The 18,185-nt window shown below is 43.2% G+C and overlaps 1 protein-coding gene across 1 annotated transcript in view; it reads left to right on the top strand.

Annotated features, from left to right (window-relative positions):
* Positions 1–584: 584 nt before the first annotated feature.
* Slc25a33 (solute carrier family 25 member 33) overlaps positions 585–18,185 on the top strand; it is a 28,637-nt gene continuing 11,036 nt past the window's right edge. The window contains exons 1-2 of the mRNA XM_047547472.1: positions 585–846; positions 11,949–12,128. Of these exons, the coding sequence (XP_047403428.1) occupies positions 791–846; positions 11,949–12,128 (236 nt within the window). The 5' untranslated portion in view covers positions 585–790. The remainder of the gene's footprint in view (positions 847–11,948; positions 12,129–18,185) is intronic.

Raw genomic sequence — 18,185 nt, 5'->3', positions numbered from 1 at the left:
AATAGGTCAAAAAGTGCATTGCAAAATACATACAGCAGATAATACTACTTATAAATCAAATAGCGTGGCATCCCAAAAATATATAAAATGATGAGCTGAGGTGTAGCCCCGTGATAGAAAGCTTGGCTAGCTGGGTAGGGTCCTGGGTCCCATCCCCAGCACCACAAACACATGCACACACAATATACTTAGGGTGCACTGTGAGGTTAGGCTATTTAAAAAATCATTTAAGCTGGGTGATGGGTACGATGTATTTGTAGTTTTTGCACACGTAAATATCACAAAGTAAACTTTCTAAAAAGGAGAGTTCGAGGGCCTGGTTACGTCTCGCTAAGCACGATTTCGCCGCCTGGGAGCTGGGACCATGCAGGCCCTGCCAGTTTTCACTTCATCCAGCAGTGGCCTAGGACCGCCCAGATCGGTGATCCGCTCGGGGCTGACCCCGCCCCATCCAAGGAGGTCGCCCCGCCCACATCCGCCTTCTGCCCAATAGGCGCACGGAATCCGGGCCCACACCTCCGCCGCGCCCCGCCCCCGACTCGCGCCGCCGCGTGACGTCACGGCCCAGCCCCCGCCACGTGACGGCCGCGCGCCGGGGTCTCCTTCGCCGCCGGGTTCGCGCCGCAGAGGCCGGTGAGGCGCCCGCGGCGAGGCCGCGGAGGGAGCGGGGCTGTGGCGCCCGCACGCGAATGGAGGCACCGGGGGCCGCCTGAGGACAGCGGGGCGAAAGGACCGGGTGACTTCGCGCATCCCTCGAGCGGCGGCGGCGGGCCGCGGAGCCGGCGCGGCCATGGCGACGGGCACCCAGCAGAAGGAGAACACGCTGCTTCACCTCTTCGCCGGCGGGTGAGCCTCAGGCCGAGCCCACGCGCGCCGCGGCCTCCTCGGCGGGCGCAGCGCGGCCCCCAGGGAGGGGGCCCGGCGCCGGGAGGGGTCGGGGCCTCGTAACCCTGCGCGCCCCTCCGCTCGGCGTGCCCTGCGTTTTCCCTCCATAACACGAGTGGCTGGTGAGCCTCACGGCGGTCCTGTCGGCCAGGGAGGCTCGGCCGCGGGCCTCCTCCCGGGCCACGCTCGCCCGCCCGCTGCCCAGCGGGATTCGCTTTGGTGGCCTGGCGCCAGAGACCGGCATTGCAGCCCTGGGCAGCCCTGCGGATGCCCGGGTCTGCCTGGAGTTCTCGGGGTGGCTAGTGCGGGAGGTGATGTGGACGGTCAGAGGCCGCAGGTGTTGGAAAGTGCGGGCGAATGGCAGAGGTGCCAGCCAGCAACACGTGGGAGGGTTAAATGAGGAGCCTCGGGAGGCTGCGGGGTCGGGAAGGTGTGCCCATTGTCCAGTGCCTTAGGTTTTTTCAGAGGAGGCCACCCGTTTGGGGGAAGGTTGAATTGTATGGAGGCTGGGAAGGTAGCTGATCACCGCCCCCCCCATAGATCTAGAAACGTTTTTGAGTATTAGGAATATTTTTTAATCACAGCTGGTGGCATTGGATCCTTCCGGTTTCTCCCAGATATTTGGGGTCTTATTTGGGGATCTCACAGGCCTAACACGAAGGTTTTTAAATGTAGGACATTTTTTAAAAAAATTTTTTTTTAGTTATCAATGAACCTTTATTTAGTGAGAATTGAACCCAGTGCCTCACGCATGCTAGGCAAGCGCTCTACCACTGAGCCACAACCCCAGCCCCATGTGTAGGTCATTTTGCATAAAGCAGTTTATCCTGGCTTATCATCTTGAGTATTTGGGTTGCAGCCTGGACTGATACCTAGATGTAGTCCTCATTACAAACAAGGTAAGGTTAAGAAACTTACCTGCAAGGATGATGAAAGCAGTTTCTGAGCTTTCTGTACTCTTATAGTAGGCCATTACTTGTTTTCTTCAATTAGACAATTCTGGTGGTTCCTCATCGGAAGAATTTCTCATTCATCTCTTTTCTGTCAGTCCTTCAACCCTTCCCATCATGTCTCCATGGATATTTCCTTTGAGAGTAACAGAGAAGCATTCTTAAGAGACTATAAATTTGTCATTCCTGGAAATTTTAAAGAAGTTGGCCACATTTTTAAAGTCTCGTGCATTTTTAAAGCCAAGTAGGAGAATTTTTTTAAAATGAAATTTTGCTCAGTGATTTTTGGTTTACTGTTTTTAGTGAAGTGGTCTTTTTAAGTTTTTCTTTGTATTCTAAACTGGAAGAACCTCGCTGTAATTGATGGCCCGTCTTAATGGATTTCCCCGTGTGCCCTTCATAGTGCCCTCTGGCTGCCTATTCTCCTACTGGAGTATCAGGCTTTTACCTTGTGATAGAAAAACTGCAGTGGGCAGCACCACCACCAGGGCTGATGAGGTAGTTCATTAGGGTAGTGCCAGAACCACAGGATTTAACAAACTTCAGTTCCCTCATTAGTGCAGTTTGGGATTACTATGCTTACTGACTCAAGAAAGAAAACGAATCTTCAAAAGGGATGTTTCCAGACTCACTGATTGGATTTTGATCCATCTTAGTAGTCTCATATACTTGACTGCAGTTCTTTGAGGGTAGAACCTGAAAGGAGCTTTGTAGAATGGGCAGAGTCTACAGTTAAATGTAGTCAGGCCAGTTGTCTCACTAGTCCGGTGGAATACATACTGCTTTGCTCCATGTAACCATTTTTACCTCTTGTTAAACTGGCATCTTTCCAAAGAACTAAGTTCAGTTCCTTTATAAAAGCTTTCTGAAAAGAAGTCAGGGCCCTTTTAAAATCTGTCACATTTCTCCTGTTTATTAAATAGTTTTCAGAAGGTATAATAATAAATTAATGCTATCACTAATTAATGATATTGAACAAATAGTTTTGTTAGGTTTAACAGGCTTCTGAATAGGTGGAAGTTAATTTTAAAACCTGATACTTCCTTGGATTCTTTGCAAAGAAGAAAAATTCCTGTATTAACCTGTAATCATATTTGTTGCCTTTTAAGAGAACAAGAAAAACCACCCACAAACCAATACCTAGAAGTGAACACTTTTTAAAAGGTTCCCTGTGTAAATATATGTCTCAAATACAAATTCAAGTTCATTTTTAAAATAGTTCTGTATTCTTTAAATTGCTTTCTTCTTAGTGATATTTTGAGTTTTAGGGGAAGCATGGTAGAATGTCTCTGAATACAGTTTTTCATAGAGCCATATTTATTTACCATCAATACTGAGCTGTGGAGAGAGCAACAAAGAAGGCAAGCTTAGTTTCTAAACCCAGTACTGAAGTTTATTGAGGATGTTAATTAGACTCGTTTACAATAGGGTTGGCTAATGTTCTAATGACATTTCTTCCTAATCTTCTATCGTTGCTGACTTCCACCACTATAAATAACTGGATATCTCTACCTGTGGAGGAATAATTACTGAAACGTTTTTGGTCCCTCCATATCCATAAACTATCTTAAGTTAGATCATTTCTGCATTAGTGAACTTCATTCATTTGATGGTGTTTAGTACCTTGGGGGTTTCTGCTTCCCTAATCTGGGTGGTATTATTGTCAAAACAAAGTACTCATACACATTTTATTGTTATTGCATAACAAAACCTTTTATTTCTTTTCTGCTGTTTGAACCTTCTCATTTAAAAAATGCTGGACTGCTGTGAAGTGGCCCTTCCCTGTTTAGGCCTGATTTGCCCCCAAAGATTTTGGGGAGGGACTGGTGGTATAGCTCAGTAGTGGTGCACTTGCGTGGCATGCCCAAGGCCTGGGGTTGGATTCCTGTATTGCGCACAGAGGATGACTTGGGGATTCTGCTTGTCTGTTAGTGTCAGTGATGCCCTTCACCTGCAGCACAGTAGCGGGGTGGAGATTAGCAGATCTGCTGGGTGCCTGAAATAGCTTGACTAACTGATAGAGATTTAGAGGGGGAAGACCTGGACTAGATACTTCAGGTCTTATTTTTATGGCATGATTTTTTGTTTTGAAATCAAATATACTTAACATAGCCTTTAAAATGTATTTTAATGGGAATGTAGTTATGTCTTTAAAGTCTTAAAATGTAAAAATCACAGATATTTTCAAAATTAGTATTTCACCCCTATAATGGGCAGCTTTTGATACTCTGGTACTGTATCCCTAGAAGTTTAATCAGCCAGTGGTTACTGTGGCCTTGGGGAATACTGAGATGGTGTGAGTTCACCTATTTTCCAGGGAGGGGGAGGAAATAATCTACAGAAGAGGCAAGGCTTACTTGAAATGCTTAAAATTTTTTGAATAAAGTACATAGTGTATACATAATAACTCGCATATGCTGTTAGGTATATACTGCTTGTATAAACTTGTACATGTTGCTAGAAGTGTAAATTGACTGATTTTGTCCAGTGTGTTCATACATGTTTCAAGCATTTTTAAAATTGTATAGTATTAGGAAATTTCCAATACAACAGAGGCTACATGAGGGTAGGAACCATGCTGGTTTTCTTCACTAGAATCTCCTACTAAATCTCCATGTTACAAATGCCCAATCAATATTTTTTAAATGATTAACCGAGCAAATAAAAGATATTATGTATCTTACCCAAGACTGTAGACTGAAGTGGTCTAAGTTGTCTGAAATAAAGAGAAGCACCACCTTGATTATAAATTGCAAATTTGGTTCTATATTAAGATTTGCTAAAACTATAGGTATAAGGTAATGTTACTTTGGTTTTGTCTATTTGTGAAAGATATGATTATCTTCAGGTTTAGAAAGTTCAGTAGAGTTTTGTTTTTTAATTTGTTTTAGTTGTAAATGGACACAATATCAATTTTTTTTTAATGTGGTGCTGAGGATCAAATTCAGTGCCTCACAAGTGCAAGGCAAGTGCTGTACCACTGAACCACAACCCCAGCCCTACAGTAGAGTTTTTATTCATTTTGAGTGCTGTTTTCAATTTTCTTTCCAAGTGAAGTAGAATATAGGAAATAACTACATCAAAAACTGTTTCGCTTTACTTTTTTTTTTTGTTGGTGGTACTGGGGATTGAACCCAGGACCTCACGCATGGTAGGCAAGCATTCTACCAGAGATACATCCCCAACTCAAACTATTTTGCTTTCACTGAGTGAGTACAGAAAAATTGCATAATTAAAATCTCATAAACTTATCCAAAGTATTCAAATAAAACTTCCCAGACAATTATAGTATGCACAGAAAAGCAACTAATGTTTTTCAAATAGTGACTCCAGAGGTAGCAGCAGAAAAGGCAGAATTGCAAGAAGCACCAAAGATTAGGAGGACTGCTCGTTGGTAGACCCTATGATACGTATATACGAGCCGCACATGTGGAACCCAGTGTACTACCAGTTGGGTAGTGATTCTTACCACAAAGAGCACTTTGGCCTTGACTTTGGTGTCTAATGTGTGTGTGTGTGTGTGTGCAAGCAGTAAACAAAGGTTCTGGTTGAAAACTTCTGGGTTTTGATCAATTGTCGTAGTCATTTGAGTCTCACAGGTCAAAGGTAAAAGTCTGTGAGCAACTTTAAAATATTACGTAGTTCTGTGTGAGCACATAAAATGGTAGAAAAGCCCAGTGTGTATGTGGTGGCAGGAATGCCCTAACTTTGCCCTTCTGTAAACTGGAGGAGAGGTGCCTGATCACCGCAGGGGGAAAAGTCAAGCAAGCGTTATGTGGGTGTTAAAGATAAAAGATTAATGTGCTCTCACATAATAAACCTAAGACTTCAGTTCTGGAAAGGAGGAATGAAAGAAGGTAGAGAAACAGGAGCATGTTTTTATTTAACAGGGAACGAATATTGGAAAAGGGAAAGAGTGCAGGAAAAAAAAAAACCTAGTTCGTAGGTTTTTAGGAAAATAGACTCCAAAGCCAGATGCTCCAGGACTCCTCACAGATGTGTGCTTGGGCTGCTCTGCTCAGCCCCTGCTGCTTGCTTGGAGTGCAGCGTGCAGAGGTTTTTTTACTGGACTTTGGCATTACCAACTAGACCAATATTACCCTGGGAGTGAAATTAAATAGTACCCTGAAAGTTTCTTCATAGCTGTTAGAAACACCTACTATAAACATAAGACGTGACTGTTCTTTGGAAGATTATAGCATTCAAACTCCACAAGTGCCTTCTTGCAAAGTGTGAGCATAATTTTTTTTTTTTTTTCTTTTTGGCTAGGCTTGTTTAGGAGACCTTCAATCCTAAGTACTAGAAAATGTACTTCCCACTCACTTAATTACTGATACATACACCAAACTTTAGAGGAAGGACAGGCTTCAGGGGAGGACTCATCTAACCAGCTGGACAGTATCACAGTGGAACCCACCTGTGCCTGCTCTGCCTCCCAGGTTCGTCTGCTGGATGCTGGGGTTGGTTGCTGCATGGACACAAAGTGGCTTCCAGCAGCTCCTTCTGTCTCCCGCCCCTGAGCAGGTCTGGAGTTTCACTGTCCTTGGACCCACTTGGACACCTTCCCTAAACTGGTCATGGTCCCTGGGGGAATTATGCTGAGCATCTTGGGCTGAATCCCATGTCCTTCTGTGAACAGACAGCCTGGCAAACTGGAAGGTGTTTTATTGACGGGTTTAAGTGAGTCAGAACTAAAATGAGAAATGGGCTCAGTCCCATGTGTAGTGTGCAGCTTGACAAACAAGGATCTGGTGAACACAGAGGGAGGGGGAAGGATGCTGGGAGGCAGCCTGCAGTGCCCGCCACTGAGGGTTCTGCTGCCTCCAGACATGCTGTCCATTTTATTGTTCTGAAACCAAGTTTCTCAACCTTAGCCAGGTAATTCTTTTGAGGAGAAGGGATGTCCTGTGCATGGGAGGATGCTGAGCAGCATCCTTGGCCTCTACTCACTACATGGTAGTAACAGCTTCCCACCACCCATTTCTCTGTGTGTTTTGGTTTTGGTTTTGGTTTTTGTGGTGCTGGAGATTGATCCCAAGGGACCTCTACCACCAAGCTGCATCCCCAGCTCTTTTTTTAAATTTATTTTTTATTTCAAGGCAGGGTCTTGCTAAATTGCCAAGGCTGGCCTCCAGCTTGTAATCCTTCTGCCTCAGCTTCCTGAGTTGCTGGGATTACAGGTGTAGTCACTGTGCCTGGCTCCTACCCCCCATTTCAACACCATAATATTTTCAAACATTGTCAAATGTCATTGGGGATGGGGACAAAATTGCCCAGGCTTGAAACATTGGCCTAGAATAGTGGTCTTCAAATTTTAATCACACAGCCTATGATTGAAATGTTTATTCTGCCCTATTTTATACATGTAAAGTGTATACACAAAATATGAATTAAATAGAGATTAGAAATAAAATAAAATTTTATTTCTTTCATCTTTTGTTTTTTCTTTTTTGGTACTAATTGAACTCAGGCACTCTACCTTGGAGCCACATCCACTACCTTTTTGTTATTTTGAAATGGGATCTGATTAAGTTGCCAAGGACTTTGCTAAGTTGTCGAGGGGGCCTTAGATTAGACCTGTGATCCTCCTGCCTCTGCCTCCCAGGTTGCTGGAATTACAGAGACATGCCCTGTTGAAATTGTGTTTCTTTCTATACATCAGTGGGTCATTACAATGGAAGACATACCCTACTTTGGAGCTTAATGGTCTAATATATTGCTGCTCAGTCAGATTAGTCAGCTCCCCAACTATGTGATGCTAAGTCTGTGACACCATGTAAGTGGACGTTGAATGTGACTTTTCCCATTGTCTGAGCATGGCCACTAGGGCACTCAGATGAACCAAATAAGCCTAGTCTTAGAAAGAGGTGGGAGAGTCTGCCCTCCTACATTGACCGCTCCACCCGCAGACTGTGTACCTAGAAGAAAAGCCATGACTGTCAGCGTTGCGTCCTGTTGAGAACTAAGAGCATCTTACTGTCCCTGTCCTCAGCCCTACTAGGTCTGGGCTGCAGAGTGAGGGAGCTCGTAAGACGGAAAGACTGGAAGCTTGCTCTGAGGCCATATGCTTCCTGCTGGTGGGAGGCTGGTGCGAGAGACGAACCAGCAGGGTGAGAAGGGGCTGGGAGGGACAAGGCTGGCAGCCCGTTGGCTCAGTGTCAAGGAGCATGTGGGCCAGAGGAAGGGAAGGCATCTAGTGCTACCCAAGTCTGCAGGCCAAGAAAGGCAGAAAAGAGGTTGAGAGATGGACTCCTGGTGAGACCCGAGGGAGGGGTCGTCGCACCAGTTTCACTGAAATTGTAACATTGTCTGAGTAGAGCACACAGCCAGATGGACCCACAGCCAGACAAGACCACATCTCTCCTCCCTGTCCCCAAGCCCAGAGAACCATAAATCAAAGGGAGAAACGTGACAGAGCAAGCCAACTCCCCACAAGCCACAAGTTTGCCTGGCAGTAGAGGGAAATTTGAAGCAGAATAGAGATTGAAGTTTTTAGTGGAACTGCGTTTGAAAAACTGAAAGTTAGGAAAAGTCTGGAATCTGCCCATGTCATGAAAAGGAAAGAGGAATTCAGTGGAGCACAGCTGGAAGTGATGGGTGGGGGACCAGTGACAGAACCAGTGCCCTTTCTGAATTGAGGCTCCAGAGATACCAGGTCAACTCAGCCCAACGCGGCTTCAGCTGAGCCCAGTACCAGCCAGGTGGTGTTCGTGTTGAAGAATCCAGACCGCAGGAAGAGTTTTTTTCTACAGAGAATGTAATTTGTTATAATTTTCAGTGCTTTAGACCCAGATATTTTTAGAAAAAGTAAATATTTTATGATTGTGTGTGTGGTGCTGGGAATGAAACCAGGGCCTCAAACACACTCTACCATTGGCCCAGCCCAGCCCTGAGATTTAATATTTTTAGAAAATTTTGGAAGGCCAGTCAAAGTAAGTCAGTATTTCATATTCATATTCTCTTCTCAGACTCATGAATGTCTTGCCCATGGTGGATCATGAAGGAAAAAAATCCACTGAAAGAAACTTGGAAAAATTCTCCTAGGAAGTGTTTTAAATTTTAGGAAGAATTTTTGGGGGAGTGCCTCTGGGAATTGAACCCAGGAGTGCTTAACTACTGAGTCACATCCCCAGCCCTTTTTTATTCAGAAGCGGGACCTTCCTAAGTTGCCGGGCTGGCCTTGAACTTGCCATCCTCCTGCCTTAGCCTCCACAGTCACTGGGATTATAGGCATGTGCTACTGCATCCAGCTGGAAGGATCTTCTTTGGAAATTTTTAGTGAAAGGTCATAACTTGTTTTCTTCTAATTGAGTATTATAGTGAATTTATATCTGACACAAATGACTTAAAAATGTCCTTTGGACAGGTCACTTCTAAGACATTTTTTCAGGCAGGTAAGGTGAGTCCTGCCTGGTGCGTAGACACTTGCTCCCACGCTGCAGGGTTCTGTCTCAGTGCTTCTGTTGCTTGTGGCTTGGTTGCTTGCTGTGACACTGATCCTGCAGCCTCCCTACTTTGTTGTCAAGGCTCCTGAGCCTGTGAGTGCCCGGGTTTGGTCTTCTTGACACTGCCATGCCTTGCGCTTGGCTGGGTACAACATAAGGAAGTGGCTGCGGTGCTTAGTGTGCGACCTGCTGCCTCAGAGAGGTCACTGGCTGTCAGGAGGCAGCTTTGTTGACAGACCGCTTCCCGCTGGTCATCTTCCCACCAGCGGCATAGATTTGGATGACAGTGGCCAAAGTTATATGAGTGCACCTGACTTAGGGACAAAGTGAAGGTGGTTGACCTGTGTCTGATTTGAACTTGTTGACTTTTTGATAAAAGAATTTAAATAGAAGTTTTTTGTTTTTTTTTTTTTTTTCCTGTTTTGGTCACATGGAGTTAGATTGTTCACCATAAATCAACTTCAGGTATTTCTTTATCTTACTCTGTAGCAGGTAATTTTTCCAATATTTTGAAAATACTGGAAAGTAAGTTTATGAATTTTTATCTCTGTGGTGTGTGTGTCACTGACCCTCGAAGCCAGAGCCTCTTGCCCTTCAGGCAGCATCCAGCCCTGAGTTCCATCCCACCTGCATGTTGGACTTTTTAAGCATGTGGTTAGTATTATACTAGAGAGTTGGAGTTTATTTTGTGTTCTAACCCTAGGCATGGGTTAGAAAGTTAGTCTTTCAACCTCTTTTTAAAACTGCTCCCCATTTTCCTGTTTTCTTTGGATACAGCCTAGTGCTTAGCACAAATTATACAGACCAATATTAACTAAGGAAGACTCAAAATTCTTTCTTGATTTAAAAAAATGAGTTTTACAAAGTCTAAATTAACTAACCAAACTAATATATAATGTTATAGCCAAACTAATATAATTGCTTTCTATAATACCCCATAAGAGGCTATCTTAGCTAGATAGGATTGAATACTTAGGCACTTGGAGACTTTGAAAAAGTATATAGCTTATCGAGAGCCATGTTGCCTTTGGTAACAGGGATTCGTTGGTTTTTATCTTCCTGCTTCCCCATCCTGATTGTGATCCCTCAAAGTGCTTTTGTGATTAATGGGTTTAGGCCCTCAATTCAGAAACCACTGTGGTAAATGGCAGCTCAGTGTAGGCTTTGTCCTTGTTGTGACTTCAAGCACCGTTACCTCTGTCCTCTTCTCCCCCATCTATACGTTTCTGTCTCCTTGGGTTCCTCCTTGTAAATTGGGAACAATTATTCCTACCTCTTAGGATTGTCGGAGGAGCGAATGCTTGTCACAGTCCTCATTGGGCTAATGGCAGCAGTGCTGTTGTGTAGCAGAGGGCTTTCAGTGCTTGTCTGGAACTTCAGCTCCCGATGCAGGGCCTGCTTAGAGGTTTAATCTCATTCGTTGTGTGGGAGGGGCTAGGTTGCTTCCTTCTGGGTCTCCCCACCTAACCCTGCCTTCCTAGAGCTAGGGCGCTAGCGCAAGTGCTGTGCAGTGCCATTGCCTGTTCTGTGGTTACCTTTCTCTGTCTGGGATGCCAGTACAGTGGGGGCCATGAACCTCCTTGAGTGCCAGGCCCCACAGCAGCTTACTACAAGTGCAGGCTGCAGGTGGCGGAAGGTAAAGGGCGAATGCTCTTCCCAGATAGTTAGGTGCCTTTAAAAAACATTCTCCATGAAATCTCAAGTGAATACATACTGTTTGAGATCTCTCTTGTTGGGTCCTGATGGGAGGGATGCAAAGTCCTGACCTTGAGGATCATCATACTGTAGAGCCACATTTTCCAAGGAGGAAAGCCTATGTCCCTGGTGGTATGGGTGGTGGCTTTAGATGGTACTTGACATTGTCCATTATTACTAGATTATCAAACATGTGATTCGTGGATACTGTTGTGTAAAAGAAGAAGGAAGTAGGTGTTTTAAGTCAAATCAGTTATTGGGATTACAAATGTGCGCCACTGCACCCAATGAGGCCTGGGTTATAAAGGGATAAAAGAGGAACAATGGAGTAAGGGGAAGTAGCTTGTTTTGAATAATTTTCTGTTAGCCCTGATAGTTACCCAAGTTATTTTGGATGATTTTGATTGGTGCTGGAGTCTGTTCCCACGTTAGTCTACACATAATCGGTTGTTAGGAGCCTAGCTTGAAGGGATTATCAGTAAGCAGTAAAGTTTTAAAATATAAATTAGATTTTAATAAAGACCCATATTGTCATAAACATGGAATTTCAAAATAGCGACATTACCCAAATATTTGGTTTTGATGTACATTTTCTAGAGTATTCCTTATATCATGTAGTGAGATGAGAAATGGCATGAATGTCCAAAGTTAGGAAGTTTGTTAAAATATTATATATCACATATAACTAAAAAACAAAAATGTTTAAAATGTTATATATCGACACTGAGGGACAGTACAAAACCAAGACAAGGTGACATGTCTGTGCCAATATAGAGGATATGGTGACAGTGGTTATCACTTTAACTCTGGAATTTCAGCTTTTTTTCTTTCTTTTTTTTTTTTTAACCGCCCTTGTGTTCTGTTTTCTTTAATATATGTGCCCTTTTTCTAAGAGAAAGTTAGACTCCACATCCTGCTCCTGCAGAGAATCAGGCCACGCTGATCCTGCTGTGTGTGACCTCTTCTCTTACAGGTGTGGGGGCACAGTTGGTGCTATTTTCACTTGTCCACTAGAAGTCATTAAGACCAGGTTGCAGTCTTCGAGACTCGCTTTCCGGACCGTCTATTATCCTCAGGTTCATCTGGGGACCATTAATGGAGCTGGAATGGTGAGACCAACGTCAGTGACACCTGGACTCCTGCAGGTTCTGAAGTAAGTTCTGCCGTGCCCAGTCCTCTGTGCTCTTGCCATGCACACTCCTATTCTGCTGTCAGTACAGAATGTCCACCAGATGAAATGTTTTGTCCTTATTTAAGAACTGGTATTTGTGTGAGGCATGCGCCCGCGCACGCGTGTGTGTGTGTGTGTGTGTGTGTGTGTGTGTGTGTGTTACTGGGGATTGAACCCAGGGTTGTTCTACCTCTGAACTACATCCCCAGTCCCTTTTTTTTTCTTTTTTTATTTTTTGAGACAAGGTCCCACCCACATTGTGTAGGCTGGCCTCGAACTTGCAATCCTGCCTCAGCCTTCTGAGTAGCTGGAATTACAGATGTATGCCAGCACATCCAGCAAGAACTAGGATTCTTTATGATACCTTTGAACCCTGACCTTGTGCCCTTGGCCATAAGGGTCCTGCTGTGCATGTGATCATCGTCCAATGCTGATTGAGTAAACCAAACTACAAAACAAACCGAAAACCTGTGTTTAAATTGTTGCATCAAATTGTCACTGTTGCTTAGATCTTTTGAGGGCTAACAAGTAAATAAGGGGATAAAATTTTTTAACTTGAACAAGACATGGGTTGTATTTTAAGAGGGAATGGTATGCAAATGAAATGCTTTTGAATTTTACTTTTTATTTGGAAATAACTTATAAAAGTTCTTTTGTTTTATTACTAGGCTAGCTGCCTTCTTTGTTATTTTTGCTGCAGAAAAAATATCTCACTTGCTTACAAAGTAGCTAAATATTCCTAAATTGAATTTGGGTTATCAGTCTCAAACGTTAAGGCAAAATAAAAGATTCAGAAGAGTATTTGATGATATCTGTTTTTTAGCTTAGGGGCTGTACTTTAAAAAGAGATGTTTAATAAATGATAGTTGAATTTAACTGAGCATAACACTCAGACCTCTAACTTATCCTTGGAAAAAGATGTATCAGGGAAAAAATTGCTGTTTATTCCTGTAGAGATCTACTTGGGAAACGTAAGTAAAAGAAGCAGCGACTGGAGATTCTCTGGCCTAACACCCACACACTCAGCACTTAGGCAGAGTTCAGCCACATCTTAGTTAACGGAATGAGTCTTGGTTTGTTCTTAGATACATTTTGTTTGTAAAACCTACCTGTACAGCACTCTGGCATACCTGCCAAATATGATAAAGGGTACATATAGCTTACCGAGCAGAGCCTTTTTTACATTAAACACTGAAAAGGGGAGCAGAGACCCAACAGGCAGGAGGTTAGGGTCGCGCACAGAGAAAACAGAATCCAGTGACAAGGAGGTGGATGTGAACTCCAGCCAGGATACACAAGCCACTGTCCTTAGTGACTGTGAAAATACCTCCCACTGGCTGTTCACAGCAGAGGCAGACACTGGGTCCAGGTGACACCTTTCACCTAAGGAGCATGCAGTGCCCAACAGTGAAATGACGTACCTACTTTGCTAGCTTCCATACATACTTGCTTAGTTCCGTTTGACAGCTGAATTTAGGTTTACTGTACCCAGCAGACTATTACCCAAAGTTGTGGGTGTCAGCAGGGCTGAACCTGTAAGATAAATGGGAATATTTCTATTTTAATTCTATAAGATTACATATTCCACATCTCTAATACCTTGTGACTCTCATCTCCAGTAAATCCTGCCTCCCCCCCATACGTGTCCCCAAGTAGGACAATCATTTATCAAAACGTAACTCAAAGGAAAAGGGCTACTCCATCTTTTAAAATCAAGAAACATCTTCCACACTGCACAAAAACATTTTTGCCCTACAACCTTCATTGGTTGATACAGCCACAACAATGAAATACCACATGTGGATACTTTTAAACCTCTTACACTATATGCGTATCAAAATATAAAGAAGGAATTAAGTAAAATTTTAACATTTGGAAAAGCATCTGTGAAGCAGCACTTCTCAGCTGAGAACTGTTTTATTTACTTCAGCTTTATCTCCTAAGCCTGATACATGTATTTTTTGAGATTTTCCATTACGCCTCAGCTGATATTATAGCTTCCAAGTAATGAAAGTCCACTTTCATTTAGTAGTACGTCATTGTCTCCACGGCCACCTCAAGGTATGCTCTCTCAGGCCTGCTGTCACCGTTTTATAATGAAGACATGCAGATCAGAAGTCAAAAAATGTGCACCAAAGTCATGTCTGATGCATAGCTACCTTTAAGGATTTTGAGCAGCTAAGAGCAAGATTTAAAAAACAGCACAAAAGCCCTAGGATTGAGGCTGAGCTGCTGGTCTTTCGGGTTCTCTCAGCTATCCAGGACCATGTCTTCTGCTGCTCCTGTTTCCCTGGCTGTCTGTACCGCACCGCCCCCTGCTGCAGGAACTAGCAGGGCTTAGAGCCCAACCTCTCCTCTAGTGACAGCCCCTCCCTTGGTGATCTGGTGATCACTTTTCATCTTGTGGCTGTAAATACCATCTGTGAATGACAGTGTTTCTCTCACAGCCCGTCTAACTGCCTGTTGGACAGCTCAAACATTCACTGACCATTCCAAATGTACCGGTACAAACCAAACTCCCTGAACCCTGCTGCCCCCGAAGCTCCCTGTCTGGGTTAAATCCTCTTCCTCTGCAGCTGTACAGCTCTGGGGCCTTGGAGTCACCCTTGAGTCTTGTTCCTCTCAACCCCACAGTAGATGCTGTCAACTCTGCCTTCAGAACATATACAGAATCTGACCCCTGTTCAACACCTCTTCTGAAGTAGTCCTGGCAGAGACCAGTGTCACACCTGTGTCATGACATTGGCTTCCCAACTCCCTGGCCTAAGACTTAGCTATCCCCATCCTCTGTTCTCAGCACGGCAGCAGGAGACTCCTCCGCTTCCATCCCTCCTGAGACTACCATCTTCCTCCAAGCAAAAGCCGCAGCCCACAGCTGTCCTTTGTCTCACCTCCTGTGTCCCTCCCTTGCCCCTCCAGCCTCCTTGTTCCTTTCAAAGGCCAGGAACATTTTCTACCACAGGGTGCTTGTTGTGGACATTATCTACGTGGCTTTGTCACCTTTGCAGGAAGGCCCTGCAGTGACCATGCTATTTAAAACTAACCCTCCCCCACACCCATCCCCCCTTCCTGCTTTATTTCTATCCACAGCACTTATCTCCTTCCAACAGTGCAATTTATTTGTTTATATGTTCTTTTCTTTCCTCCCGCCACCCCCCACTTGAACTTCTTGGAGTAGGGACCTTACTATGATTGCTGAAGTGTCCTGAAGCACCTAGAATGCGGCCTGTGACGGAGTAAGCACTCAGTACAATCAGCGAATGGATGGGATTGGGCCGCTCGATAGATACTGCATATAAAGGACTCTGCGTCCCCTGCCGTGTAGAGAAGCATTGGCTGCTGTCTTATACATGTGCCTTCTGTGGTGTTAAACATAAGATTTGTAAATGAGTTTCTTGATGGCCAGGACCTCAAAGGGGAACATCATATTACCTAATTCCCATCTGAAGAAAGCACTCTGGCCCTTCAGGGACAGCACACATGTTTTCCTGTGGGTGAGTTCTTAAGCAGTTTGCAATCAGGCCACCATAGGCTGTGTGCCTCGAGGATGACTGCTTTTCATTGGGCCACCACCCACCACCCAGTGGGAATGCCGTCTTTCTCACCTGGACTATTAGCCACCCCTGAGCCAGGGGCAGCTGCTGTGGCCTGCAGAGAGAGCTCTTTGTATAAGCAAGGCCAAGGACTCAGGCCTTTCCCCTATGCTGCAAAACCCATTTTTGTTTTCTATTTACATTTCTGGAAGACATAGTTATTCAAAGGCCCAAATGGTAGCATGCAACTTGTAATGCTAGTGACTTGGGAGGCTGAGGCAGGAGGGTGGCAGGTTCAGCGACTCAGGCCAACCTCAGCGACTTAGCAAGACCCTGCTTCAATAAAAAATAATAATAATAATAAAAAGGACTACGATGCAACTCAGTGGCAGAGCCCTCTGGGTTCATTAAACTTTGACCACTCATCACGTGTCCTGCTGTGGAGGAGTGATACTTTAAAAGACATCAGTTGCAGTTTGTTTATAGGAAGTTTATTTTTCAAAATGCAAATTGTTGTTTACTCAGGTTAACATCAGAGAAAAAAATTCTCTTTTGGAGAATGGATAACTTTTATCCTTTGAACAGTTACATAAAAGAATAAAAGCCAAGGTATTAACAAATTCAGGATCCCCCTATTAAATATACCAGAGTAATGTTTATTTCAGGTATCTGATTTTTTTAAAAGTTTGGTTTAATTTATTTTTCAATAAGGCTTCTACTCTTTAAACTACTGAGGTGTGCCTTATATTTGTTTTTTCAAGTTTCTTTTTAATCTGAAAAGTAATGTAATGTATGCATCATTGAGCCAGTCTGTATTTTTTAAAAACTGACCTGTTTAGGTAAGACACTGGTCTTGGATTAGTCAGTGGTAAACATATTGTGGTCTGAAACTAGCAAAGAGATTGAAATGCTCCAAGCAAGACTCTCAATTCCTTCTTGCATTTCTTTCCCAAATGAAGGTTGATGTGACTATGGGAAAGTGAGTCTGGATCCTTATAAACCTTCTTTCGAAGCTAAAGTGGACCATTTATAGTAGGAACTTGATTATTCCAGAAAAGTGTTGTAAACACCCAAATAGCTTAGATGTTTGGATTACATAACAGATTTGACTCTTTGCCAACTGTTAATATGCGTAACTATGGAGACGGCTGTCTTCAGTTCTCTAAAGGTCTGAGTCACTTGAGGACATGAGCTCCCTGCTCCATTATGGATGAGAGACTCCCAGCTTCCTGGAGCCAGAGATTCCCTTAATTGTGTTTAAATGGCTTCTAGAGCTGCACACTACATTTCTGGGACCACAGACGGAATCTAAACTTTAAAGATTGTCAAGTATACTTAGCATTAAAAACCTTTATTATATACTATGTCAGGAAGTGTTGGTTATTTCAAGGTTAAGAAAAGTTTTTGTTAAGAGAGCTGGCCTTTTTAAACAGTCCTGCTTTGAGAAAGTAAAGTATTTGAATGTGAAAACATTAAATTCTCGTGTCTCTCTTAGGAGCCAAATGGTTTACTTTTGACCAGTGTGAATATTCATTGAAACCCATGAATTTCATTTTGAAGTATTGTGTTTATAGAATCCTAAGAATTGTGTTTACATTATAATCATGATCTAAGTTGTTTTTATAGCCTATCGTAAACTTTTTTTAGTAGTTTTTTTTTTTTTTTTAAGTTAGTTTGCTTTTGGTTTTTGTGGTGCTGTGAATTGAACCCAGGACCTAACACATGCTAGGCAAATAACTCTACCAATGAACTGTGCTCCAGCCTAAAATGTTTTTATTTTGAAATCATTTCAGACTTAGAGAAAATTTACATGAATGGTACCAATGACTTTCTTATGCCTTTTTATAGATTCACCCAATGTTTAACATTTTGATACATTTCACTTTTATTTTGTCTGTCCATACATATATTTTCTGTTCATCTCTAAGTGGGTGCCATGTGGTTGTCCCTTTACCCCTAATTCTCCAGCACTTATTTCCCAAGAGAAAATTCTCTTAAAGCCACAGTACTTTTCAAATTCAAGAAATTTCATGTTGATATGCTACTTTTTTAACTATTCTACAATCCATATTTCAATTTTAGCATTTAATCTGTTATAAGCAATTGATTAAGCACAAGAACTAAATTTTGCTTTACAATAGCATTTCTCCCCTACTCTAGATCTTTCTTAAGTAATTTTTCCTCCTTTCTCTTTGCCTGTTTATTATTTAAATAAAGATGTGATTCAGGGCTGGGTTTGTAGCTCAGTGATAAAGCACTTGCCTCACATGTGTGAGGAACTGGGTTTGATTCTCAGCACCAATGTAAATTTTAAAAAAAAATCTATTGACAACTAAAAAATATTTTTTAAAAAGATGTGATTGGTATGCCACACAGTCTGCCCATTCAAGAGCGTGCAGTTCAGCTGGTGTCGCTTTGTGTGCGGTGCTGTGTGCTTAGTCCCAACCACTTGGGAGGCTTGGCTTTAGGCTACAGAAGAAGACCCATCTCTTCATTAAAAAAAAAA

Source organism: Sciurus carolinensis, chromosome 1 (genome assembly GCF_902686445.1).
Source record: "Sciurus carolinensis chromosome 1, mSciCar1.2, whole genome shotgun sequence".
Classification (NCBI taxonomy): Eukaryota; Metazoa; Chordata; class Mammalia; order Rodentia; family Sciuridae; genus Sciurus; species Sciurus carolinensis.
This window is presented reverse-complemented; position numbering and strand designations above follow the sequence as displayed.